General features: G+C 40.4%; 1 protein-coding gene across 1 annotated transcript; it reads right to left on the bottom strand.

Moving 5' to 3' along the window:
- Positions 1–4,176: 4,176 nt before the first annotated feature.
- On the bottom strand, positions 4,177–25,820 carry cap1 (CAP, adenylate cyclase-associated protein 1 (yeast)). Its single transcript, XM_061983173.1, has 13 exons — positions 25,694–25,820; positions 19,262–19,366; positions 16,584–16,684; positions 16,334–16,411; positions 15,971–16,114; positions 15,649–15,734; positions 14,154–14,259; positions 13,826–13,997; positions 13,570–13,751; positions 7,729–7,852; positions 7,556–7,638; positions 5,176–5,319; positions 4,177–5,081 (listed from the first exon to the last, which is right to left on the bottom strand). Exons 2-13 carry the CDS (start codon positions 19,362–19,364, stop codon positions 4,998–5,000), a joined length of 1,407 nt encoding a protein of 468 aa, XP_061839157.1. The 5' UTR covers positions 19,365–19,366; positions 25,694–25,820; the 3' UTR covers positions 4,177–4,997.
- Between the last annotated feature and the right edge of the window lie 1,172 nt (positions 25,821–26,992).

Consider the following 26,992-nt stretch of genomic DNA (forward strand, 5'->3'; position numbering starts at 1 on the left):
TAGTTACCTGTGGTAATGCCACTCTGATACAACATCTGTATTATAATCCTTGAACAAAGTAAGAGTGAAACTCATGTGAATAATCACTGAATGGAGAACTGGGGGTGGGATTAAATAAATTATCTTCTTCCCACTCACTTTCAGGCAAAACTGGACAATATGCACTATATTAATTTATATTATGTTTTGTCAACTTGTACTTCTTTGTCATTGCCTGAAATAAATAAATTAATAAAAAATAAAAATAATAAAAATAGCTGAGGGATTTATAATCAGGAAGTTACATTTTAAATAAAAATGTTTCATTTAATATATTTGGTCCTTATTTTTGATAGGTCATAAAAAATATCAGTAATTATCGATATAAAACACTCGTATTCAGCCCTATGGTTTGTTATTGGGCCCTCACAGGTGCTCCTAAGTTTTCCTGTAATATGTTTTGATACGATTGGGAATTTATTTTTCCGTCGATGACAGCAAAGCAGCCCCACACCATGATGCTCCCTCCACTATACAAGTAAAAGCCAGTAAATTAGAATATTTAGAAAAACTTGATTTATTTCAGTAATTGCATTCAAAAGGTGTAACTTGTACATTATATTTATTCATTGCACACAGACTGATGCATTCAAATGTTTATTTCATTTAATTTTGATGATTTGAAGTGGCAACAAATGAAAATCCAAAATTCCGTGTGTCACAAAATTAGAATATTACTTAAGGCTAATACAAAAAAGGGATTTTTAGAAATGTTGGCCAACTGAAAAGTATGAAAATGAAAAATATGAGCATGTACAATACTCAATACTTGGTTGGAGCTCCTTTTGCCTCAATTACTGCGTTAATGCGGCGTGGCATGGAGTCGATGAGTTTCTGGCACTGCTCAGGTGTTATGAGAGCCCAGGTTGCTCTGATAGTGGCCTTCAACTCTTCTGCGTTTTTGGGTCTGGCATTCTGCATCTTCCTTTTCACAATACCCCACAGATTTTCTATGGGGCTAAGGTCAGGGGAGTTGGCGGGCCAATTTAGAACAGAAATACCATGGTCCGTAAACCAGGCACGGGTAGATTTTGCGCTGTGTGCAGGCGCCAAGTCCTGTTGGAACTTGAAATCTCCATCTCCATAGAGCAGGTCAGCAGCAGGAAGCATGAAGTGCTCTAAAACTTGCTGGTAGACGGCTGCGTTGACCCTGGATCTCAGGAAACAGAGTGGACCGACACCAGCAGATGACATGGCACCCCAAACCATCACTGATGGTGGAAACTTTACACTAGACTTCAGGCAACGTGGATCCTGTGCCTCTCCTGTCTTCCTCCAGACTCTGGGACCTCGATTTCCAAAGGAAATGCAAAATTTGCATGGTTGGGTGATGGTTTGGGGTGCCATGTCATCTGCTGGTGTCGGTCCACTCTGTTTCCTGAGATCCAGGGTCAACGCAGCCGTCTACCAGCAAGTTTTAGAGCACTTCATGCTTCCTGCTGCTGACCTGCTCTATGGAGATGGAGATTTCAAGTTCCAACAGGACTTGGCGCCTGCACACAGCGCAAAATCTACCCGTGCCTGGTTTACGGACCATGGTATTTCTGTTCTAAATTGGCCCGCCAACTCCCCTGACCTTAGCCCCATAGAAAATCTGTGGGGTATTGTGAAAAGGAAGATGCAGAATGCCAGACCCAAAAACGCAGAAGAGTTGAAGGCCACTATCAGAGCAACCTGGGCTCTCATAACACCTGAGCAGTGCCAGAAACTCATCGACTCCATGCCACGCCGCATTAACGCAGTAATTGAGGCAAAAGGAGCTCCAACCAAGTATTGAGTATTGTACATGCTCATATTTTTCATTTTCATACTTTTCAGTTGGCCAACATTTCTAAAAATCCCTTTTTTGTATTAGCCTTAAGTAATATTCTAATTTTGTGACACACAGAATTTTGGATTTTCATTTGTTGCCACTTCAAATCATCAAAATTAAATGAAATAAACATTTGAATGCATCAGTCTGTGTGCAATGAATAAATATAATGTACAAGTTACACCTTTTGAATGCAATTACTGAAATAAATCAAGTTTTTCAAAATATTCTAATTTACTGGCTTTTACCTGTATATATATATATATATATATATATTCCTCGCGCACTAATTGACTGAAAGAGCACGCACTTGGTGCAATGATGTCATGTTATCGATGGAAAAATGCATTTGCCTGAGCGGCTAGTAGACCCCGAGAGTAACAAGCGGTTGCCTTGTTGAATTTCCATTAAGAAATAAACTAGTTTTTAGTGTAAGTTTACTGGGTTCAAGAAATGTAATGCTGGGCGCATATCATTAAGTCAAGATAATGGCACTAGCATTTACCTAATTTAAGAATATTTTTCAACATAGAAAAAAAAGGTCTCATATTTTTATTGTCTACCAAGAAAAGTGCACTTGTTATTAGTGAGAATATACTCCTTTTAAAAAGGTATTTTAGGGTTCATTGAGGTTAGCTAATTTTACTTGTTTTGGAAAGTCTTGACAAGCCAAATTTTCTTGTTCTATTGGCAGATCATTTTGCTTAGTTCAAGTAAAATACCCCTCATTTTTGTATTTTTTTTCTTGTTTTTGAACACTGACTTTTTGCAGTGTGGCTCCAATTGACTCTTGGAGAAGTCATAAGCTTAGGGGTTCACATACTTTTTCCCCATACCTACATCGTAACTGTTTACACATTGTGTTAAAAAAAACATCACATTTTATGTGCAGTATTAGTTTGAGAAGACTGTCTATTGTTGTGATTTAAAGATCAGAACTCATTTTATGCCAAAATTATGCAGAAATCCAAGTAATCCCAAAGGGTTCACATAGTTTTTCTCGCAACTGTATGGTCAGTGTTCAGGTCAAGGCACATGTTAGTGAGGAGACTCACTACTTACTTAACAAACCCTGACTGGACTTTACATAAAACTGTTGCCAAATTTTGAGCAAATAAAACTCTGACAGTAATATTGCATTTGTGTCCAAATATTCCAGTCTTTTTAAGTTAATTTAAATTTAGCAATAGAGATGTCCGATAATGGCTTTTTTGCCGATTTTCGATATTTTCCAACTCTTAATTACCGATACCGATATCAACCGATACCGATATATACAGTCGTGGAATTAACACATTATTATACCTAATTTTGTTGTGATGCCCCGCCTGGATGCATTAAACAATGTAACAAGGTTTTCCAAAATAAATCAACTCAAGTTATGGAAAAAAAAATGCCAACATGGCACTGCCATATTTATTATTGAAGTCACAAAGTGCATTCTTTTTTTTTTAACATGCCTCAAAACAGCAGCTTGGATTTTGAGACATGCTCTCCCTGAGAGAGCATGAGGAGGTTGAGGTGGGAGGGGCAGGGGGTGTATATTGTAGAGTCTTGGAAGAGATAGTGCTGCAAGGTTGCAGGTTCGATCCCCGCATCCGCCATCCTAGTTACTGCCGTTGTGTCCTTGGGCAAGACACTTTACCCACCTGCTCCCAGTGCCACCCACACTGGTTTAAATGTAACTTAGATATTGGGTTTCACTATGTAAAGCGCTTTGAGTCACTAGAGAAAAGCGCTATATAAATATAATTCACTTCACTTCACTTCAAGGGGTTTCTTGGTATTTGTTCTGTTGTGTTACGGTGCGGATGTTCTCCTGAAATGTGTTTGTCATTCTTGTTTGGTGTGGGTTCACAGTGTGGCGCATATTTGTAACAATGTTAAACTTGTTTATACGGCCACCCTCACCCTGCATTCACTTGTGTGATTGGGCCGGCACGCAAAAGGCAGTGCTTTTAAAAAGGCACTGCCCCCAATATTGTTGTCTGGGTGGAAATCGGGAGAATGGTTGCCCCGGAAGATTTTCGGGAGGGGCACTGAAATTTCGGGAGTCTCCCGGGAAAAATCGGGAGGGTTGGCAGCTATGACTGGGAGACGCAGTTTTCTCCCTATGTCCGTGTACCACTCCGTACAGCGGCGTTTTAAAAAGTCATACATTTTACTTTTTGAAACCGATAATTTCCGAGATTACATTTTTTAAACCACTTATCGGCCGATAATATCGGCAGTCCGGTATTGTCGGACATCTCTATTTAGCAAGCAAGTAATAACCTGTGATAAGTCCTGATTAATCCAAATGTAGAAATGAAAACACATGCATGTTATTGCAACATTTTAATGATGTCTCCAGTACTAATGAGCAGATTGTGGACCCTGCCCCCCCCAAAAAAAGGTTAAAGAAAGAGAAAATATAAAAAGGACTGCTAGCCAAACGGTGCAAACATGGCTAATGAGTGAAGTATCTCAAAAAAACATGCCGACATCTCTCTTAGAAACCACTTAGCCTCAAAAGCTAACAGGCTGGATCGCCTTGCTCTTCGCCACAACTGCTCCTAACATGGAATGTAATACTCGGGAATGTGCACACAAGCATATGCCATCAAGATCTTGTCGTATTTGAACGAGATGATCAATTTCTTTGTAAGGTTAGAAGATCTGGCGTGCGCACGCAACCCAATTTTAAATGTGCTGACAATATTTACTGTCTATTTTCAACGTGCGATATAGAGACCGTTCAAAGGATTTGTTAACAAGTGCTTCATTGAATTGCATATAAGCCGCCGTAGAAAAAAAAAAAAATAAAGAAAATGGATCCTGACAATTATGCCTGACTGGCCCCAGAAAACTAAATAACTCCAACTGAGGTGTAAAGCATAACATTATCCAGATGCTCATGGAAAAGTGCTCCCTGCTAATTGGCTGGAGGAAATGCGTCCGATAAAAGTGAGCAGTCCTCATTGGCTGTGGGAAGGAGCGGCGAGGAGGGGCGGGTGTTAACGCATGACATTCGATTCTCACCTCTACAGTGTGGGTTAGCTGGTGAGTGGGGTCGTATCAGTCAGGTGGGCGAGATGGCGGAGGGGGTTGGAAGGGGACGTGTGTGCGGTGTCGAGAACAGGCGGCCGTTTCTCGTGCTGCGCCTCTATCCCGCAATCTCGGTTGTCGTGGTGACGAGCTTCTGGCCGTCCCAGACGGTCTTGAACTGCTCAGGAACTGGAAGCTCCGTCTATGGAAAGAGGCAAAGGTCAGTGGACATCTTGGAATTGATTTCCCTGTCCCCTCAACGACGAGCACACAAATGAGCGTTTTAAACTCCTTACAAAATCGCCATCTTTTTTGGGGATCAGGACGTTCATCTCCGAGCTCTTGGCGCTGACGATCTCACATTTGAGCGAGTCCTTGCTCAGGTACACATGGCAGCCATCAGTCTTGTTGATGGAGATGGTAGGGACCTTACCCAGAACCTGGAGGTGACAGCAATTCTCAGTGCAACATGTGCCGCTTGCCTCCCCATGAAATAGGTTGAAATGTGCGATAGAATTAACTGTAAAATATATATTTTTTAAATTAAACCAAGTATCCTGCACGTGTGATCTGACAGATATGTAATAAATATGATTTAAAAGATTTATGATGATTTTCCTATTTTCTGACTAACACAATGATCTAATGTTAAATATCAGTGTTAAAACTATGCCAAAAGTTCAAATCATAAAGTTCATGCTAGAGATGTCCGATATTATCGGCCGAAAAATGCTTTAAAATGTAATATCGGCAATTATCGGTTTCAAAAACTAAAATGTATGACTTTTTAAAACGCCGCTGTACGGAGTGGTACACGGACGTAGGGCGAAGTATAGAGTTCCAATAAACCTTAAAAGGCACTGCCTTTGCGTTCCTGGCCCAATTAAATAAAGTTTTTTGACACACACAAGTGAATGCAAGCATACTTGGTCAACAGCCATACAGGTCACACTGAGGGTGACCGTATAAACAACTTTAACACTGTCTACCATCCTAGTCACGTCCGTTGTGTCCTTGGGCAAGACACTTCACCCCTTGCTCCTGATGGCTGCTGGTTAGCGCCTTGCATGGCAGCTCCCGCCATCAGTGTGTGAATGTGTGTGTGAATGGGTGAATGTGGAAATACTGTCAAAGCGCTTTGAGTACCTTGAAGGTAGAAAAGCGCTATACAAGTATAACCCATTTATCATTATAATTACAAATATGCACCACACTGTGAACCCACACCAAACAATAATGACAAACACATTTCGGGAGAACAGCCGCACCGCAACACAACAGAACAAATACCCAGAACCCCTTGCAGCACTAACTCTTCCGGGACGCTACAATATACACCCCCCCGCTAACCCCTAGATTTATGATAATAATAATATATTTTATTTGTAAAAAGCACTTTCCATTGAGCAAACAGCCTCAAAGTGCTACAGTGTATTAAAAATAAATATATAAAAAGATAATAAAAATAAATAAAAATACAAACTAGAACTAGCACGCATATATCTTAAAAAAAAATAAAAATAAAAATAAAAAAATTAAAAAAAGGCCTTTTTTTTCTTCTTTTTTTAAAAGAAGGGTTTTTAAGTCTTTTATAGAAGCATCCACAGTCTGTGGTTCCCTCAGGTGGTCAGGGAGAGCGTTCCACAGACTGGGAGCGGCGGAGCAGAAAGCCCGGTCTCCCATTGTTCATAGCTTTGTCCTCGGAGGTTGGAGGAGAATAGTTTGTCCGGAGCGGAGGTGTCGGAACTACCTTGAACACTGGGGGGGAAAAAGTATTTGTTGCCTGTACCCCACTTCCTAAAATTATAAATAAACGATAAATGGGTTATACTTGTATAGCGCTTTTCTACCTTCAAGGTACTCAAAGCGCTTTGACACTATTTCCACATTCACACATTCACACACTGATGGCGGGAGCTGCCATGCAAGGCGCTAACCAGCAGCCATCAGGAGCAAGGGGTGAAGTGTCTTGCCCAAGGACACAACGGACGTGACTAGGATGGTAGAAGGTGGGGATTGAACCCCAGTAACCAGCAACCCTCCGATTGCTGGCAGGGCCACTCTACCAACTTCGCCACGCCGTCCCCAAAAAGATAATAAAAATAAATAAAAATACAAACTAGAACTAGCACGCATATATCTAAAAAATTTTTTTTTCAATTTTCTTTTTTAAAGAAGGGTTTTTAAGTCTTTTTTAGAAGCATCCACAGTCTGTGGTGCCCTCAGGTGGTCAGGGAGAGCGTTCCACAGACTGGGAGCGGCGGCGCAGAAAGACCGGTCTCCCATTGTTCGTAGCTTTGTCCTCGGAGGTTAGTTTGTCCGGAGCGGAGGTGTCGGAACTACCTTGAACACTGGGGGGAAAAAGCATTTGTTGCCTGTACCCCACTTCTTAAAATTATACTTTACTATAAAATAATGTGGGTATATTTAATGTATTTGCCCATTTGATACTAAAAACTCACTTTTGTTATTTCAGTCCTGTTACTCCAATGAGTCATTTCTAAAAAAAATCAAATAAAGTTGCCTAATATACACCAGTACACTTTTTGTGTATTATCAGCTTTAGAGGTAAATAAAAGACATGCGAGTTTATTTTTGAGAGTTGAAAAAAGCAAAATGGCACAGATTCAGTGGAATGGCCCTTGTATGTTAAAGAATAAATGATGTATTACACACCTGGATCTTGACATCCTTGCAGTTTATGATATCAACAATGCCCACGACGTTCTCAAACACCAACCCCATTTTCTTACAGTTATCTGGACAGGGGAAGCACAAGATAAGCAAAGTTACTCCCACATCATGACATTGGAGAATAAACCAGAAACAAAACATGCTCCCTTTGTTACCAAGAATGATGGAGTTGATTTTGCCCTTGACGGTCAGAGTGCTCTTATTACACTTGAAAGCGTAAACCACCTGCTTCAGCTCAGTGTCACTGATCACCAGATTCGGTACATTTTCTTGGTTCTCCTGCAGAGTAAAAATAGACATGAATTAGAAGACTACAACCAGTTACTTCACCTAAAGTCTAGTTTGTGTGCCAATACTTGGTTTTAGACTGATAGGAAAAAATCTGAGCTACACTCACACATACGCAATTAATGCAATCCTTCTTTCGCCAGTTATAACATGACAGCCACCTTGCACAATTTACACATGCGATGTGGAAGTCATCTCCTTTTTTATTTTTAATAAAACTGTTGAACAATCCATTCAGCCAATGTTGTGCGATTAGCTGATCGTGGATTTCCGGAAGAAAAAAAAACGATAAACATCCAACCACTGTACATCAATGGGGACTATGTGGAAAGGGTCTCTAAATTCAGGTTCCTTGGGATCCAGATCGAGGAAGACCTGTCGTGGAGTGCGAACACCTCAGTGACCATCAAAAAGGCACAGCAGCGACTTTACTTTCTGAGACTCCTCAAAAAAAAAACACCTGTCACAAAAACTGCTAGTGTCCTTCTATCGCTGCTCAATAAGAGAGTGTGCTGACATACTGCATGTGTGTATGGCATACCTGCCAACTTTTGAAATCAGAAAAACCTAGTAGCCAGGGTCCAGGGGCCGCAGGCCCCGGTAGGTCCAGGACAAAGTCCTGGTGGGGGGTTCAGGCTTCGCCCCCCGACGCAAAATGATTATTAGCATTCAGACAGGTTAAAATGTTGCTAAAACCATCACTTTTCTATCAGTCACAGTGACTTTTCAAAACAAAAATATTACAGCAAAAATCATATGGGTTGATTGACATGTTTATTCTGTAAGCTAACTTCAATAGTTTGAAATTATTTTGACAGTTAATGCCAGTTATCCTGTCAACCTTTCACAAGACTTCAATTTGTTCATTGAAAGTATAAACAGTATAAACACTTTTTACAGTAAACAAATGGTAAAACAGTACTAAACAATTCCATTTAAAAAAAAATTGGTGTCATTATTAACTTTCTGTCCAAGCTTGTATAATCTACTGCCTTGTTCAATTGTAAAAAATATTCTGTGCCTAAAATTCACATTTCTATCACAATTATCATACTGTAAACATGGTAAGCTAACTTCATTAAAATTAATAGTGCTGTCAATAGCATGGAATTACAATTCAAATGTAGTTTTTTTGTAAGCCTTTCAAAAGAATTCAAAATATGAAAAATTAATGAAAATTAATTTAAGCCATCAGACACTTGAAAAGTGGCACATCACATCTCTAATGTAATCATTTTAACTTTTCAACAGAAATAGCACTTAGCACTGCAAAAATATTAAGGACATACTTCTGTATTTTGGTAGTTATGCTGTCAACATTTAACAAGATTTCTTCAACTTGGACTTGAAAGCATAAATAGTATAAACACTTTTAACAGTATAACAGTACTAAACAATTCCAATAGATAACATTGGTGTCATTACCTTTTTGTGGCTAAAATCCGAAAAACGTTGAAAGTTTTCCATTTGTATCGCTAGCAACGGCATTAGACTTGTGTTCTTTTGTCCCAACGTGGTCTTTTACATCGCTAATTCCTCCGTGTCTGATCGAAAAATCTTGTCTGCACAAGGTGCAATTCGCGTAGTTTTCACCCTTTTTGGAACGGATAATTATTCCCGGATAGGCTTTTGAATATTCTTCACGGAATGACTGCAGTTTTCTTTTCGGTTTAAGACTCGTTTGCGAATTTTCTCCGGCTGATTCCATGATCGTTCGCTCGTTTGGAAACAATGGCAACAGGTGCCTCGTGCTTGGCAGCAGTGCTATAAATAGCCTCGCGCATTTAAAAAAAAAATTTTTTTTTAATTAATGAAAAACCGTATTTTTTATCACTGCAACCGTAACCCGGAATAGGTTGATGAAAACCGTACTAATTACGGGAAAACCGGAGTAGTTGGCAGGTATGGTATGGTATGGCAGCTGCACGGCGGCATAGAGAAACGCACTTCAGAGGGTCATAAAAACTGCCATCAAGATCACTGGCTGCTAGAGATGCGCGGTTTGCGGACACAACCGCGGAGTCCGCGGATAAACCGCGGGTCGGGCGGGTAAAAATAGATGTGGGCGGGTGGCGGTTGAACCAATTGGGAAATATATATACATAGTTAAATGTTACCCACATACGAAAAACGAGCAGCACTCTTTGAAACAGTCAATTATTCATCAGGCACTGCAGCACAACACAACAGAAGAAGAAGAAAAAAAAGAAAAAGATGGCACTGCGTCCCAGCAACAAGTGGCGCAAGTGAGCGCTCCTTCAGCGCAGCAGGGCGCATTTTAGAGGCCAGGCGCTCTCGCCTGAATCCTGGCACTGTAGATGCCATTTTATTCCTGCATATGCTAACAAAAAAAAAAAAAGTAAGTAGACATACGGTTGGATATGTTAAACGAATTAGTCTACGTTACCTATAGGCTATACCAAATAAGCCCATGTCTAACCTATTTTGAGTTCGGTCAGCTGAATAATTTTGATGGTTACGTGTTGTTTGGGCGCACTACAATGCAAAGGAATTAAGGCAATTGCGTTGTTTGTTTTTTTTCTATTCGAGATATACTACTGTGTGTTAATTATTTGGCCTCGCTTTCAAGTGAAGCGCATCTCTGATTGGCGACAATGTAAGGATATTTAGCCTGCTTTGTTTGTCGCGACCGTCTATTTTCATTATAATTCAAGTTTGATGATAAAGTGCAGTCTGATGGGTTTGATTTCCCCCCTTCAGCTATTTGCCTTGGCCAATAAGTTGCAGGTAATTTATTATTATTATTTATTTATGTTTAAATAGGGATGACATACATATGTTATTGTATAATTTAAGTTTGTGCGCGTGATTGACAGCCTAAGGCTTATGAGGCACATTTTTTATTTAAACTTAAAAACATATGAGCCTATGCCTACAACATAGGCTATGTGTTTATCTTTATTTTCCTGCCTGTCGTTGACAATGGAGATTGTCTGATATTTTGTCATGGCTGCAGATCAATCAATAAAGGTTCATCTTTGTCGCAAAATTGTTCACTGTGTACCCCGCCCTCGTCCCTATTTGAGCATTATAACGTTAACAAGTTAATATTCATTGAAATAAATTCAGAAACATTTTTTTTACCTAACGAAAATATAGACCGTCTTTCTAAAACATTTTTTTAACTTCTTAAAAGCCTCGCTCTGCTTGCTGCAACTGCGCACACAAAGTGTGAGGAACGCACTCCTGATCTGAGGGCATTGGCAACAATAGTCAACACTTTCTTAATGGAAATGACAATACTATAATAATGATAAATAATATTATCACGCATTAATATCTCTTAGCCACTAATGCGTGACCAAGAGATATTAATGCGTGGCACGCATTGAATGTCTCTGCTCCATTGGATCAGTCTCCTTTCTTTAACAGGCAAAAGCTTTCTAACCTCACTAATGCCTTGCATCGTCTATATTAGATATATAACAACGGGCGGGTGGCGGGCGGGTGTGGTTTTGATAAAATGTTGGATCGGGTGGATGGCGGGTGGATGACGACTTTTGTGATGCGGTTGCGGATGAGATAATTGCCTATCCGCGCATCTCTACTGGCTGCTCTCTCCCCTCCCTCGATGAACTGTACAGTGCCAGGTGCCTCAAAAAGGCCCAAAACATCATTAGGGACCCATCTCATCCCAGACATAAACTTTTTGAACTGCTGCCCTTCGGGCAGGAGATACAGGACAATAAAATGCCGGACAAACAGATTTAAGAACACTTTTTACCCGAGAGCAATAGTGTCGTTGGACACAAGACAATAATGACTGTGCATGTGAGCTGTGAGCTGTGTGCTTGGTATTTTTATGTATTTGTATCTATGTTCTTATGTTTGTATGTGTTATTATGAATTTGCACTAAATTAGTTTTTAGAATAGAATAGAAAGTACTTTATTGATCCCTGGGGGAAATTCAGGAAATTCAAATTTTGCTTACAATTTCATTGTACAATGTACAATGTCAATAAAGATATATTCTATTCTATTCTATTAACGGGTCACCATGAAAAAGAAAAAACATAATGAATAATTTGTCAACTGACGGGATATAAACTCATTGCATTAATTAAAAAAATATTTTCCTAAGTAAAACATGCACATTTCCCAAATCAAATCAGAGGGCAGAAACCAGAGGTGAAGCGCACGTGCCACGCAACCCAATTTGCGAGAGACATTAAAACTGAGTGAACTTTACTTTTATAGCGCTTTTCGACCATTAAGCTACTCAAAGCGCTTTGACACTATAACCACATTCACCAAGTGATGACGCAGCATCTTCCTAGGATTTCAAAAATACTGTCGTAGTGATGATACCGTTTCAGATGGCTGATAAGGCTTAAATATGTTGACGCTTGATGTTTCCTCCCCCCTATATTTGGCGCAAATAGCACCAAAACGTCTTCCTCTAAAACAATGAAGACGCCATGTTTGTTTACAATGAGCTTAGGGGAAGTTTACGACAGGCTCACAGCAGGGCATGTATGAGAAAAGGAGCGCTTGATTTGCTCACTCTAACCCACCTACAGCACACTATGTGAAATCTCGCCTCATTGGAGCGTTTAATCGGTTATCAGTAAAGATGTCCGATAATGGCTTTTTTGCCGATGTTATCCAACTCTTAATTACCAATTCCGATATCAACCGATACCGATATATACAATCGTGGAATTAACACATTATTATGCCTAATGTTGTTGTGATGCCCCACTGGATGTATTAAACAATGTAACAAGGTTTTCCAAAATAAATCAACTCAAATTATGGAAAAAAATGCCAACATGGCACTGCCATATTTATTATTGAAGTCACAAAGTGCATTATTTTTTTTTTAACATGCCTCAAAACAGCAGCTTGGAATTTGGGACATAACCTCCTCATGCTCTCTCAGGGAGAGCATGAGGAGGTTGAGGTGGGCGGGTTGTATATTGTAGCATCCCGGAAGAGTTAGTGCTGCAAGGGGTTCTGGGTATTTGTTCTGTTGTGTTTATGTTGTGTTACGGTGCGGATGTTCTCACGAAATGTGTTCGTCATTCTTGTTTGGTGTGGGTTCACAGTGTGGCGCATATTTGTAACAGTGTTAAAGTTGTTTATAAAAAAAGCCGTAGATATTATGTGATTGGGTCGGCACGCAAATGCAGTGCCTTTAAAGGCACGCCCCCAATATTGTTGTCTGGGTGGAAATCGGGAGAATGGTTGCCCCGGGAGATTTTCGGGAGGGGCACTGAAATTCGGGAGTCTCCCGGGAAAATCGGGAGGGTTGGTAAGTATGACTGGGAGACGCAACTGCTCTGTACTTCTCCCTACGTCCGTGTACCACTCCGTAAAGCGGCGTTTTAAAAAGTCATAAATTTTACTTTTTGAAACTGATACCGATAATTTCCGATATTACATTTTAAAGCATTTATCGGCCGATAATATCGGACATCTCTAGTTATCAGAGCATTTCTTTAATTTTCTCAGATTGATTGGTGTGACGCCATAATCTCGCATATCAGCCTGATATTTTCCGCACACCCCCCTTTTCAACACAAGAGAGAGAATGTACACTACTGGCTCATCATTGCAACATTGCCTTAAACAGAATCGCTGTTGGGTGGGACATATTTGATATGAACACAACAGCAACCTAGAAAAATGCCAGCCTTTCCCCTTTAGTGTACAAGCAGCTTATGTGGTGGACCTAGAAACGTACCACTTTCCACTTCTTTCCATCCAGCTCCAAAACAGGAGGAAGCGTGCGCGTCGGGGTAGCCGACGCAGAGGGTCGAGAGGAGGGGGAGCTAAAGGGCTTTGGTCCGGTGCGGACAGGAGCCGCCTGAGATCTTAAATCAGGATTCTTGTGGGTCTTTTGATCATCCTTAACATGCCGGAGGCCTGCAAGGCACGATGGATACCGGTCACTTAAATAATATTGGAATTATAATAATTCAGTCATTGTGAAGAGCTACCCCTGGTGATGTCCGCTCCTTTGTTGATGGACTCGAACAACGCGTTGCGACTGAGGGCATCATTTTCGCCAGAGGTTTCGCTGATTGGAGGAGGAGGTGGACCAGGAGGGGGTGGGGGAGGGCATCCGCCAGGCGCACTGGGAGGGGCTGCAGCGGCTGTTGCCAATGGGCCCTGCGGAGGAAATCATTATGTATTTATTTGCGATAAACCGCACCAGTCTACCCAAAGCATACCAGTTGATTCTGAAACTTTTTGTCCACTTCTATGCAAGCAAACTAACAGAAGGAAGTATGCAAGTTTTAAGACAGCAGGTATTGTGAAACTCACGGTCTTGCTCCAAGACAGACCGGTGGTGTGGTGCTGCTTGATGTAACTCTGCATTTCGGTCCAGATGGACACATATGCTCGCACCCAGTCCACATGCTTCTTGTCCCTGTGAGCATGACAGGGAAGAATTGTTGTGTTTGACGAAACCTCATGCATTCTGAGTAATCTGATCACATTGGAATAATATTGATTTGCCCCGACATTCAATAGTGATGCAATCACTCAGGAAGCATGATAAACTCCAAACAAAATCAGTGTGTTTATTTAATTCAATCTACTTCTAAAGCCTGATTGGTATTACAGCAGCACTGAAGAAAGCTTCTTCATTGCAATCATGGCATGTTTTAACACAGGAAGTGCACAACCAGACAGCTTGTGGCGCATAAATGCTGACTTCAGAAAAAAGCTCTTTTAGAAAAGAGCCTAAAGGAAGGGAAAAAAGCTCACTTGTAGTGTTTTATGCAACAGACAAGCACATTTACTATATATTTTGCTGTACTGGAAAATAGCTAGGCCAGCGGTGCTCATTACGTCGATCGCGAGCTACCGGTCGATCTCGGAGGGTGTGTCAGTCGATCACCAGCCAGGCATTAAAAAAATAGTCCTAAAAATGAGCGATCAAAAATCTTCACTATGACGTCACTTTCGTCACTTGATTGACATTCACGGCACCCGAGGGTCTTCTGAGATGACGCTGGCTGCTGCCAGCTCATTAAAATTACCGACTGGAAGGCGAGAAACACTTTATTTCAACAGACTCTGGCGCCATACCTGTCGTCAAAACAGTTGCACAGTTGCGCTAACAAAATAAGAGTCTCAGAAAGCTGGCGTGCACAAGCTAGCAAGCTACGGAGTTTGCCGACAATGTATTTCTTGTAAAGTGTATACAAAGGAGTACGGAAGCTGGACAAATAAGATGCCAAAAACCAACCACTTTCATGTGGTATTGGACAGAAAGGAGGACTTTTTTTCTCCTCCATTCGAAAATGCGGACATTATCAGCACCACTGTCTGATTCCAATCAATACAAGTCATCAGAATCAGGTAATACACCAACTTATATTCTTGTCTTCATGAAAGAAAGGAATCTATATGTGTTAAACATGCTTGTATTATCTTTAATCACCTTTAACTTATTAACAATATTAACTATATGTGTTAAACATGCTTGTTTTATCATTAAACACCTTTAACTTGTTAACAATATTAACTATATGTATTAAACATGCTTGTATTATCATTAAACACCTTTAATTTTTTAACAATATTAACTATATGTGTTAAACATGCTTGCATTATCATTAAACACCTTTAACTTGTTAACAAAAACATATATTTCATAAATAAGTAAATGTAAATTATATATATATGAATGAGGTAGATCCCCACGACTTGATCAATTGAAAAGTAGCTCGCCTGCAGAAAAAGTGTGAGCACCCCTGAGCTAGGCTATACTCAATCTCAGTAGTATGGAGAAAAGAAAAGAAATCCTTACTTTTCCTTGTATTCCTTGAGCACACGGTTGGTGTAGAACATGGCTGCATCCTGCATCTCTTTTACATACGGGCATGGCTTTGGGTCCTGGCACAGAGGCAACATGGAGGACAATCAGTGATACATTGTGGAATTTAACAGTTCAAACTCTGTTTCTGATGCATTTAAAAAGGCGTAGAGTAGAATATCAGCTATCCAAACTACAACAGCCGAGCTGTTTGTGGACCATCATGCCCCAGTTGGCGAGAACTTGTCATTATTTCGCCCACAGCCTCGCAAACACAAAGCTCTCTACTGTCTCACACACGGTGAAATATGCCCACCATAGCGACCCATCCCAGGGCAGGCACGCTCTCGCTGACGGCGGAAAGGTGGTTGAAGTGTTGAGACGTACGGTTCTGCTCGCGGAACGCCTGCACCTGCTGGATGCATTTGGACACCGGCTGCAGAAGGCTGGTCAAAATCGCCTGGACCAACAGGAAGAGAATTTTCACTTAACATACTATTTTAAAAAAAACAAAAAAAACAACTAATAGTGAACAAAAATAAATCCCTAAATTATAATAAGCGCTTTGTGTGAGCAGTACCTACCTACAATTAATTGCGGATTGTAATAATGAGGTATGCAATTGTTTAAAATGTGCTTTTCATTTGCGGCTAATAAACAAACAAAATGAGTAACTGACATCAGAGGGCTTCTGCGCAGAGGAGGCCGTGATGAGAAGTTGTCTCTGACTAGAGAATGCCTGCTTCATCATTTCTGCCTGCGAGGAGGAAAAGAAAAACAAAACCTGGATGAGAATATTATCAGCATGGCAGAGGAAATGACAAATGTTCTTCGTGTAATATATATTTCAGTTATATAAACAGCACATTAAGGGTGCATGGTCGGTTATATGTAATAATTCCAGCAGCATCTACATAATTATTACGTACATGTTTCAGGACATCCCCGCCTATCTGCTGGCTCAAAGAGTAGTATTGAGTCACAGGGCCATTGATGATCTCGTCAAAGGCCTCAACATAGGCTGATACCACTGCAAAAACAAAAACAGCCAATTTGACAATCTATAAAACTAAAATCTGCCCTGAGTGACCATAAACCTTCTAAACTATCAAGAAAAAAAAAGAAAAAAAAGATTAATCCCACTGGGATGCTGGAGAAGCAGCCCTTACTAAAATAATTGTTCCATCATCTAATTATAGCCACCAAGCATAAAGCAAGAGCAGTGCTGTTAATTTTTTTATATATTCATAAGCCTTTTTATTCACAAAAATACATACCCTCTGAAAATATGCCTGATAATAGCCCCAAACTGGAGGATAGGTTTTCTTAATCAGAATGGGTTTTTTTTAAATTAGTTAAATATTTCATGGTATAATAAATTAACATCACACTAGGAATGCAAATGATGCATGTGTTTAGAAATGGATGACTGTTAAAACATTTTAGAAAAACATGAAACGTAATATTTGGAAAAATACCAATAAGCCCTTTAGATGCATTAAAAACAGGCTGAGTCATTTTAAAATCTTGAATAGATTGTATTTTACACCCTCAAGTGTTTAAAATTGGTACATTACACAGAAAGTTATGTATAAAGTGTCACAAATCTAAATAAACTAATTCATTTACTGCAGGCATGTCAGAAATTAAGAGTTGTAGTCAGTTGTGATAAATTGCCTTGATTGTCATTTGAGGCCACCGTAGGTCACGTGGGGTGAGTCACTCACAAGAGCTGCTAATGTTAGCCAAGTTAGCTCGTGTGTTGAACTGGAAAACGACTGATCTAACCTCTTAAGGCCCAAGTTGTTTGTTTACCGGTACATGCTTTTTTTTTATTTCTCTTTGCTATTTGGGCTTATTGGACCCTAATTAGAATAAAAACTAAGAATCATCTTTTGATATTAGTCCATAAGTACACAAATGTGTACTTCATGTTTAGTGACATGCTAATTCTTATTTTTACACTTTTTTTGTCCAAATTCTATTGTATGTTATACTCTTCTGACACCACCAGATGGCAGTGTAAGTGTCCACATAAGCGGCCATAAGACCCCAATTCAGTAGTGTACACAATTTTGGAAATAAGAGCTAAAAAGGTACAACCCAACCTAACCCCCCCGCCCCAACCCCCTCAACACCCCACCCCCCGGATTGTAAATAATGTAAATAATTCAATGTATATACTCTGATGATTAACTTGTGTGATGACTGTATTATACTGATAGTATATATTTGTACCATGAATTGATTAACGTGGACCCTGATTTAAACAAGTTGAAAAACTTATTGGGGTGTTACCATTTAGTGGTCAATTGTACCGAATATGTACTGTACTGTGCAATCTACTAATAACAGTTTCAATCAATCAATCCACGCATGTGGCCACTAAGCCTGTAGAGGCTAAAGGAATGGTGTATGAAACAAGCTCAGCTTCCTCATTAACATGGCATGATGTCAAGTTAATGACCACACGCCTACAGTGACAAAATTGTGATTGACATAATGAGATGAATAAAATTGTTATTAAAATCATTCCATTTTCAATATGGTTTAAAATATTGATCAGGATTCTTCTTTGTACTCTGTAAACACTTTCTAATTGGAATAGTTTCGTAAAGTGGATCATATCACATGGGGCGGCATGGCGTAGTGGGTAGAGCAACCGTGCCAGAAACCCGAGGGTTGCAGGTTCGCTCCCCGCCTCTTACCATCCAAAAATCGCTGCCGTTGTGTACTTGGGCGGGACACTTCACCCTTTGCCCCCGGTGCCACTCACACCGGTGAATTGAATGATGAATGATAGGTGGTGGTCGGAGGGGCCGTTGGTGCAAATTGCAGCCACGCTTCCGTCAGTCTACCCCAGGGCAGCTGTGGCTATGAAAGTAGCTTACCACCACCAGGTGTGAATGATTGATGGGTTCTACATGTAAAGCGACTTTGGGTACTTAGAAAAGCGCTATATAAATCCCAGTTATTATATCAGTACATTGACTTCTTTGCTTATGTTGCTGTGCATTTACTTTCTTTAATTTGCTTTGTTGTTAACTCTATGTTAATAAAATGTTGAAATACTCCCTAGGTTTTTGTAGTACAGATGCTTAAAAACTAACAGGTTAAAAACATTATAAAAAAAAATTGTGATACAATAAAGATCAGATGATATAAAAAAAAATAAAAAATCATGATTATGTTTTTTTGGCCATATTACCCAACCCTATTTTTCCAATTCTGCTGGAAAAGGTAAAAACTTTACAAAATTCTCGGGAGAATTAGGTATATAATTTTCCATTATATACCTACCGTGTTACATTCTTAAAACAACTAAACTGTTGTAGTTTGCATTACTATGGTAGTGTTTTTTAAACAATATTTCTTATCTAAAAGTATGTTTTTCTTTTTAAAAGTCATGTTGAAATTGTGCTGTTCTGAGCAGGTCAAGCACAGATTAAATTGATTTAACTTAGTTTCAATGAGCGGGCCTGCTTTAAAATACAAGTATTCTGAGTAGGTTGTGCTCATAGATTAAAGGTACCACTGTACACACTTGCCAAACAAGTCTGCATGTACTGTGTAAAGGTTGTTGGGTTCTCCAAAGAAAAATAATTACCTCCACCAGCAGACCCTCCATTGCTGCTACCGGGCCCTGACATAGTCTCCAGGCGGCCCACTGCAACCTCCAGCCGCTGTACCAGATTCACCAACTCTGCCATACCTGTGGAAAAAGAGGTTTTAGGAAAGGAAAGGACGAGGCGACACCAAGACGGTTTTATATTCTCTAAAAATACAGAGAAACATTTTTAATAGCAGCAGCTTCTGACCAACATGTAAACTATCAGGTTATTTCTCCTACATCAGATATATAACAGTCTGTGCATTAATCATCATAGCTCAAATGGAGTTTAATACCTTAACTGGAAACTGATTTTCAGCTGGGTGTGGGGACACAAAATGTACATTTAACCTTTCTAGCATTGAATGCTTAGGTGATAAAACCAAAGAATGTCTGCTGGGAAGCAGGTTAGGACTTGCTTCGGGGAAAAAAAGGTACGTAAATACAGACTCCAGTGTGCAGACACACCCTGTCAAGCCAGGTAAGCCATTTGTGGCCAAAATTTGGCTTTCCAAACAATACAGGGATTGCAATTATTTCTAACGAGTTTAAATGTTCAACCAGTATCTGACCGAGTCACACCCAGCCAGAAAGATCAACATTATGTAAGACTGCGGTTACGTGACACCGCCAGTGTCAGGTGGTGTCTCTACCTGGCTGAAAACATGACGACGTCAACAATTTGAACTACAGCCACCTTGTTTTCAAAAGGTCGTTAGGTGCGAGCAGGGATGGGCGACAACAGGGGAAAAAAACAAGCACAACTAATTGAAACATCCACCTTAATTTTGGTTAATGCACTATTATTCCACACTTGACTACGACTTAAAATTTTTGGTCTGACGTCATCCTTATTGCAGCCAACGTGTGTCCAAACAACTAATTGCGTTGTACGGTCAGCTCTTTCTTTAGTTTTCCTCCATGATGCTTCTGTGTAGCGGACTGGATGCATACTTTTGCGGGGGTTTTTGGCAGCCTGTCTTCCAACTACACAAGTGTATTTTAAGGAGATGGTGTATTAGTAGAGAATTAAACTGGGGGAAAACAAGATTAGAACTATGCCACACAGGGATGGAAGCGAGCTGTTGAGTAAAGAACCAAGACTAAAATGTTGACATTGTACACTGTAAATTATGAAACCTTGCCAGTAAATGAGTCACCCTCGCCCTTTTAATGTTGCACGTGCTTGCAGAGAGGTGTACAATAACTTCTCCATTATGCTCAAGAGATATAATTAGATTAGGACAGAACACACACCCTAAATAACACCCATGACCTAATTGATGTCTAGTGCCAGGAGAAGCATTCAAACCTGAAGAAAGTTAAAAGTGTGTCTTCAAGAAATATGCAAAACAACAAAATATTATCTTAAAAGGCTTTGCACATGAGCACATTTGAGATTCCTTCATATATCCTCAATTCCTGCTCATGAAGCCTAAGTACCGTATTTTTCGGCAGAGTAACCGTGTAATACTCTTCCATATCAGTAGGTGGCAGCCGGTAGCTAATTGCTTTGTAGATGTCATGAACAGCGGGGGGGTGGTGTGCAGGTAAAAAGGTGTCTAATGCTTAAACCAAAAATAAACAAAAAGGTGAGTGCCCCTAAGAAAAGGCATTAAAGCTTAGGGATGGCTATGCAGAACGAAACTAGAACTGAACTGGCTACAAAGTAAACAAAAACAGAATGCTGGACGACAGCAAAGACTTACTGTGGAGCAAAGACGGCGTCCACAATGTACATCCGAACATGACAAGACAATCAACAATGTCCCCACAAAGAAGGATAAAAACAACTGAAATATTCTTGATTGCTAAAACAAAGTAGATGCGGGGAAAGGAAAACATGAAGCTGCTACAGGAAAATACCAAAAAAATAGAAAAAAAATAGGAGCGCAAGACAAGAACTAAAACACGACACACAGGAAAACCTACTCAGTGGTCTTGTGGTTGGAGTGTCCACCCTGAGATCGGTTGGTTGTGAATTCAAACGCCGACCGAGTCATACCAAAGACTATAAAAATGGGACCCATTACCTCCCTGCTTGGCACTCAGTATTAAGGGTTGGAATTGTGGGTTAAATCACCAAAAATGATTCCCGGGCGTGGCCACCGCTGCTGCCCACTGCTCCCCTCACCTCACCTCACCTCACAGGGGGTGAACAAGGGGATGGGTCAAATGCGGAGGACAAATTTCACCACACCTAATGTGTGTGACAATCATTGGTACTTTAACTTTTAACTTAACTCAACAGCAAAAAACTCCAAAAAGTCAGGGCGTGATGTGACAGGTGGTGACAGTACACCTACTTTGAGACAAGAGCTATGGTGGTTATGGTTTAAAGTCATATCCAACAATTGCGACAACGACTTTTTACTGTCAACTGAGTTTCGTTTTTTAATTATTTCTGCTGGTGGTGTGCCTCTGGGTTTTTTCAGACGCAAAAAATGTGCCTTGGCTCAAAAAAGGTTGAAAAACACTGACATGAGATATGTTTTAATTGCTGATGCAGGTTCATTTATTTTTAATTGTGCCTGAAAATAACCCGTTTTGTACACTGTTGATTGGGTTCAATGCCCAGCAGATGTGTTGCTGTATAGCAGGCCTGGGCAATTATTTTGACTCGGGGGGCCAAATTTAGAGAGAAAAAAATGAGTATGGGGGCCGATTTTTAGGACCACTAATACAAAACTTCACAATAAAGTCTGATTGTATGCTAAAAACGTTATGACAGACCGCCTTAAAAAACGGAATGGAATTTTTTAATTTTTCGACTTAGTGAGACACTCAGAATGTACGGTTTACATTATTAAGTATTAACGATAAAACACTAAATATTGACAACATATGAACGTCACACCCCCTCTCGATTGACATTTTACAATCAAGCGAAACGCAACAAAAAGAAAACAAAACACAGCACAATATGAACACAAAAAAACCCCCACCTACAATCTGATACATCACTAAGCTTTAGAACTTTGTTGTAAAAATCTCCTTCCGCGACTGTCCCTGACACCCGCATTTCGGGCTCTGGAAACACTCTGTGGAAACGCTCCCCACCCACACTGCTTGGTGCCTCGTCTGAGCTGCTGTGACTTAGATTACCATAGTAACTAATTACATTACCATAGTAACTAATTACATTACCATAGTAACTAATGAGATGACCACAGTAACTAATTAGATGACCATAGTAACTAGTATATCATGCAAAAGTGCAGATTCCAACCATTGAAATACTTAGTATTAGAGATGTCCGATAATATCTGCCAATAAAAACTTTAAAATGTAATATCGGAAATTATTGGTATCGTTTTTTTATTATTGGTATAGTTTTTTTAATTTTTTATTAAATCAACATAAAAAACACAAGATACACTTACAATTAGTGCACCAACCCAAAAAAACCTCCCTCCCTCATTCACACAAAAGGGTTGTTTCTTTCTGTTATTAATATTCTGGTTCCTACATTATATATCAATATATATCAATACAGTCTGCAAGGGATACAGTCCGTAAGCACACATGATTGTGCGTGCTGCTGGTCCACTAATAGTACTAACCTTTAACAGTTAATTTTACTCATTTTCATTAATTACTAGTTTTTATGTAACTGTTTTTATATTGTTTTACTTTCTTTTTTTATTCAAGAAAATGTTTTTAATTTATTTATCTTATATTATTAATTTTTTTTTTAAAAAAGGACTTTATCTTCACCATACCTGGTTGTCCAAATTAGGCATAATAATGTGTTAATTCCACGACTGTATATATCGGTATCGGTAATTAAGAGTTGGACAATATCGGAATATCGGCAAAAAGCCATTATCGGACATCCCTAATAGCATACTTGCCAACCCTCCCGGATTTTCCGGGAGACTCCCGAAATTCAGTGCCTCTCCCGAAAACCTCCCGGGACAAATTTTCTCCCGAAAATCTCCCGAAATTCAGGCGGATGGAGCTGGAGGGGGCGTGGCCTCCAGCTCCATGCGGACCTGAGTCCGCTTTCCCACAATATAAAGAACGTCTACAGTTAAGCAGTCCGTCTGCCGTAAACAGCAATGTTGTGACACTCAAACAGGACAATACTGCCATCTAGTGCATTTGATGAAAGCACTTTTGTGCGTGCCACACAGCAATGCATCATCAGAGAGGGTGTTCAGCATGGTTAGAAAAATAGTGACAGAGAATAGAACAAGGATGGACAATTCAACCCTTAACCCAACAATGAGTAGATGAGTGTTATGTGTGTGTATATGTGTAAATAAATGAACACTGAAATTCAAGTATTTCTTTTATATATATATATATATATATATATATATATATATATATATATATATCCATTTTCTACCGCTTATTCCCTTCGGGGTCGCGGGGATATATATATATATATATATATATATATATATATATATATTATATATACCGTATTTTCCGAACCATAAGCCGCCCTGGGTTATAAGCCGCGCCTTCAATGAACGGCATATTTCAAAACTTTGTCCACCTATAAGCCGCCCCGTGTTATAAGCCGCATCTAACTGCGCTAAAGGAATGTCAAAAAAACAGTCAGGTCAGTCAAACTTTAATAATATATTAAAAACCAGCGTGATGTGGGCGCGCATGGAGTCGTATATCAACATGGACTGAGCTGCGTGAAAAAAGCCACCCGGCCTCTTCGCGTAAACTTCCCTTAACCACTCGCTCATCTTTTCTTCATCCATCCATCCCTTCGAGTTAGCTTTTATGATGGCGCCGGCTGGAAAGGTCTCTTTTGGCAAGGTCTTCCTTTTGAATATCACCATGGGTGGAAGTTTCTGGCCATTAGCATGGCAAGCTAGAACCACAGTGAAGGACGACTTCTCATTCCCTGTGGTGCGAATATTCACCGTACGTGCTCCCGTTGTATCCACAGTGCGGTTCACAGGAATATCAAAAGTCAGTGGAACCTCGTCCATGTTGATAATGTTCTCTGGCCGGATCTTTTTTTCAGCAATCTTGTTTTTACAATATGCACGGAAAGTAGCCAGCTTTTCTTGAAAGTCTTTAGGCAGTTGCTGTGAAATAGTAGTCCGTGTGCGGATGGAGAGATTGCGTCTTTTCATGAACCGGAAACCTGTCGCTTAGTAGGAGCCATTTTGTGGTCTTTACAGATGTAAACACACAAATGAAATGAAACGCAATATCCGGGGGCTTCTTTTTCTACGGGGGCGGGTGGTTGCTTACAGTAGAAGAAGAAGCGCTTCCTCTTCTATGGGGGCGGGTGCTTACCTTGGCGGTTGCTTACCATAGAAGAAGAAGCGCTTCCTCTTCTACGGGGAAAAAAGATGGCGGCTGTTTACCGTAGTTGCGAGACCTAAACTTTATGAAAATGAATATTAATACTAATCCATATATAAGGCGCACCGGGTTATAAGCCGCACTGTCAGCTTTTGAGAAAATTTGTGGTTTTTAGGCGCGGCTTATAGTGCGGAAAATACGGTATATGAAATACTTGACTTGGTGAATTCTAGCTACTCCTCCCCTCTTAACCACGCCCCCGCCCCCCACCTCCCGAAATTGGAGGTCTCAAGGTTGGCAAGTATGCTAATAGGAACTAATTGGATGACTATAGTAACTAGTATATCATGCGAAAGCGCAGAATCCAACCATTGAAATACTTTGTATAGTTCAAGACTTACGGTCATTAGAAAACATCATTGCACATCATAATGGCAGCTACACTTTCCAACTTAAAGATCTAAAAAAAAATGTATTTGGGAATATCCGGCGGGCCAGATTGAACCCGGGTCTTAATTTGCTGTATAGTATTCTCTCCAGCAATGGTCATGTGGTGACATCAATGATGGCATTTTGAGAGGTAACCATTGGACACAGGACATCACTGAAGGCCTAGGTGGGAAACGCACGGCCGCCACTGGTAAAAAAAAAATAAAAAAATAAATTGTGACGTTAAACGCCGCTATTCAAGCGAAATATCGCCACAATCAAGCGAGCAAGTACACTCAATTCTTCAGAAGCGACATATTGACAATTATGAGTACCCTCGAATGTTTACGGTAATTAAACTAAGTATACTCGGCTGTGCTTCCCTCTTTGTAGCGGCATTTCCTGCTTCTCTCCGCCAACACGCCCTCCCTGTGCTCGTATTATTATGCCTGCGAGGTTTCTTTGCTGAACAATAACACGGACAAATGACACAAATAGAAACATTTGACTGTTGTTTCGTCGACTAAAAGTGAAACATTGTTGAATGTTAGCGCGGCACTGATTAGCATGAGTTGCTAACCGGGCGTGTAAGCGTCACACTGATTTTAATGGTGACTTGTAGATGGTAAGGAAGCGCTCGGTTAGGAGTGTTTTTTGTTTGTTTTTTTTTAAATAAAAAATGTTTCTAGAGGCTTAAAAGAGCAATGAATGTGTTGTTACCTGCTTGTTGACTTCGACGTCGGCTTCGTCTGTTGTGTGTCCGAGCAGGAGCTTCTTCCTGGATGAAATTACCCAGCTGTCACCGCGCCGCGTTTCCGCCCTTGTCTGCGCGAGCCGTTCCTTTGCCTTATATGGAGGCGGGCAGCCCGGCAAAATATGGTGCGTTCCAAGACTATCGGAAAATTGTTCTTTTCGGGCCTCCCTATGTCTAGCATTAAAAGATTGCAGCTGGAACTGTATATACCTTTATATACACATACAGGTAAAAGCCAGTAAATTAGAATATTTTGAAAAACTTGATTTATTTCAGTAATTGCATTCAAAAGGTGTAACTTGTACATTATATTTATTCATTGCACACAGACTGATGCATTCAAATGTTTATTTCATTTAATTTTGATGATTTGAAGTGGCAACAAATGAAAATCCAAAATTCCGTGTGTCACAAAATTAGAATATTACTTAAGGCTAATACAAAAAAGGGATTTTTAGAAATGTTGGCCAACTGAAAAGTATGAAAATAAAAAATATGAGCATGTACAATACTCAATACTTGGTTGGAGCTCCTTTTGCCTCAATTACTGCGTTAATGCGGCGTGGCATGGAGTCGATGAGTTTCTGGCACTGCTCAGGTGTTATGAGAGCCCAGGTTGCTCTGATAGTGGCCTTCAACTCTTCTGCGTTTTTGGGTCTGGCATTCTGCATCTTCCTTTTCACAATACCCCACAGATTTTCTATGGGGCTAAGGTCAGGGGAGTTGGCGGGCCAATTTAGAACAGAAATACCATGGTCCGTAAACCAGGCACGGGTAGATTTTGCGCTGTGTGCAGGCGCCAAGTCCTGTTGGAACTTGAAATCTCCATCTCCATAGAGCAGGTCAGCAGCAGGAAGCATGAAGTGCTCTAAAACTTGCTGGTAGACGGCTGCGTTGACCCTGGATCTCAGGAAACAGAGTGGACCGACACCAGCAGATGACATGGCACCCCAAACCATCACCCAACCATGCAAATTTTGCATTTCCTTTGGAAATCGAGGTCCCAGAGTCTGGAGGAAGACAGGAGAGGCACAGGATCCATGTTGCCTGAAGTCTAGTGTAAAGTTTCCACCATCAGTGATGGTTTGGGGTGCCATGTCATCTGCTGGTGTCGGTCCACTCTGTTTCCTGAGATCCAGGGTCAACGCAGCCGTCTACCAGCAAGTTTTAGAGCACTTCATGCTTCCTGCTGCTGACCTGCTCTATGGAGATGGAGATTTCAAGTTCCAACAGGACTTGGCGCCTGCACACAGCGCAAAATCTAC

The sequence above is a fragment of the Nerophis lumbriciformis genome, linkage group LG21 (assembly GCF_033978685.3).
Source record: "Nerophis lumbriciformis linkage group LG21, RoL_Nlum_v2.1, whole genome shotgun sequence".
Taxonomy (NCBI): Eukaryota; Metazoa; Chordata; class Actinopteri; order Syngnathiformes; family Syngnathidae; genus Nerophis; species Nerophis lumbriciformis.

Coding starts and splice junctions, on each gene's coding strand:
- cap1 (XM_061983173.1), bottom strand. CDS start 19,364: ATGGCAGAGTTGGTGAATCTGGTACAGCGGCTGGAGGTTGCAGTGGGC. Junction 16,412..16,583: donor GCGGGGATGTCCTGAAACAT/GTACGTAATAAT, acceptor TCCTCCTCGCAG/GCAGAAATGATGAAGCAGGC. Junction 5,320..7,555: donor GCAAGGATGTCAAGATCCAG/GTGTGTAATACA, acceptor TGTCACCTCCAG/GTTCTGGGTAAGGTCCCTAC.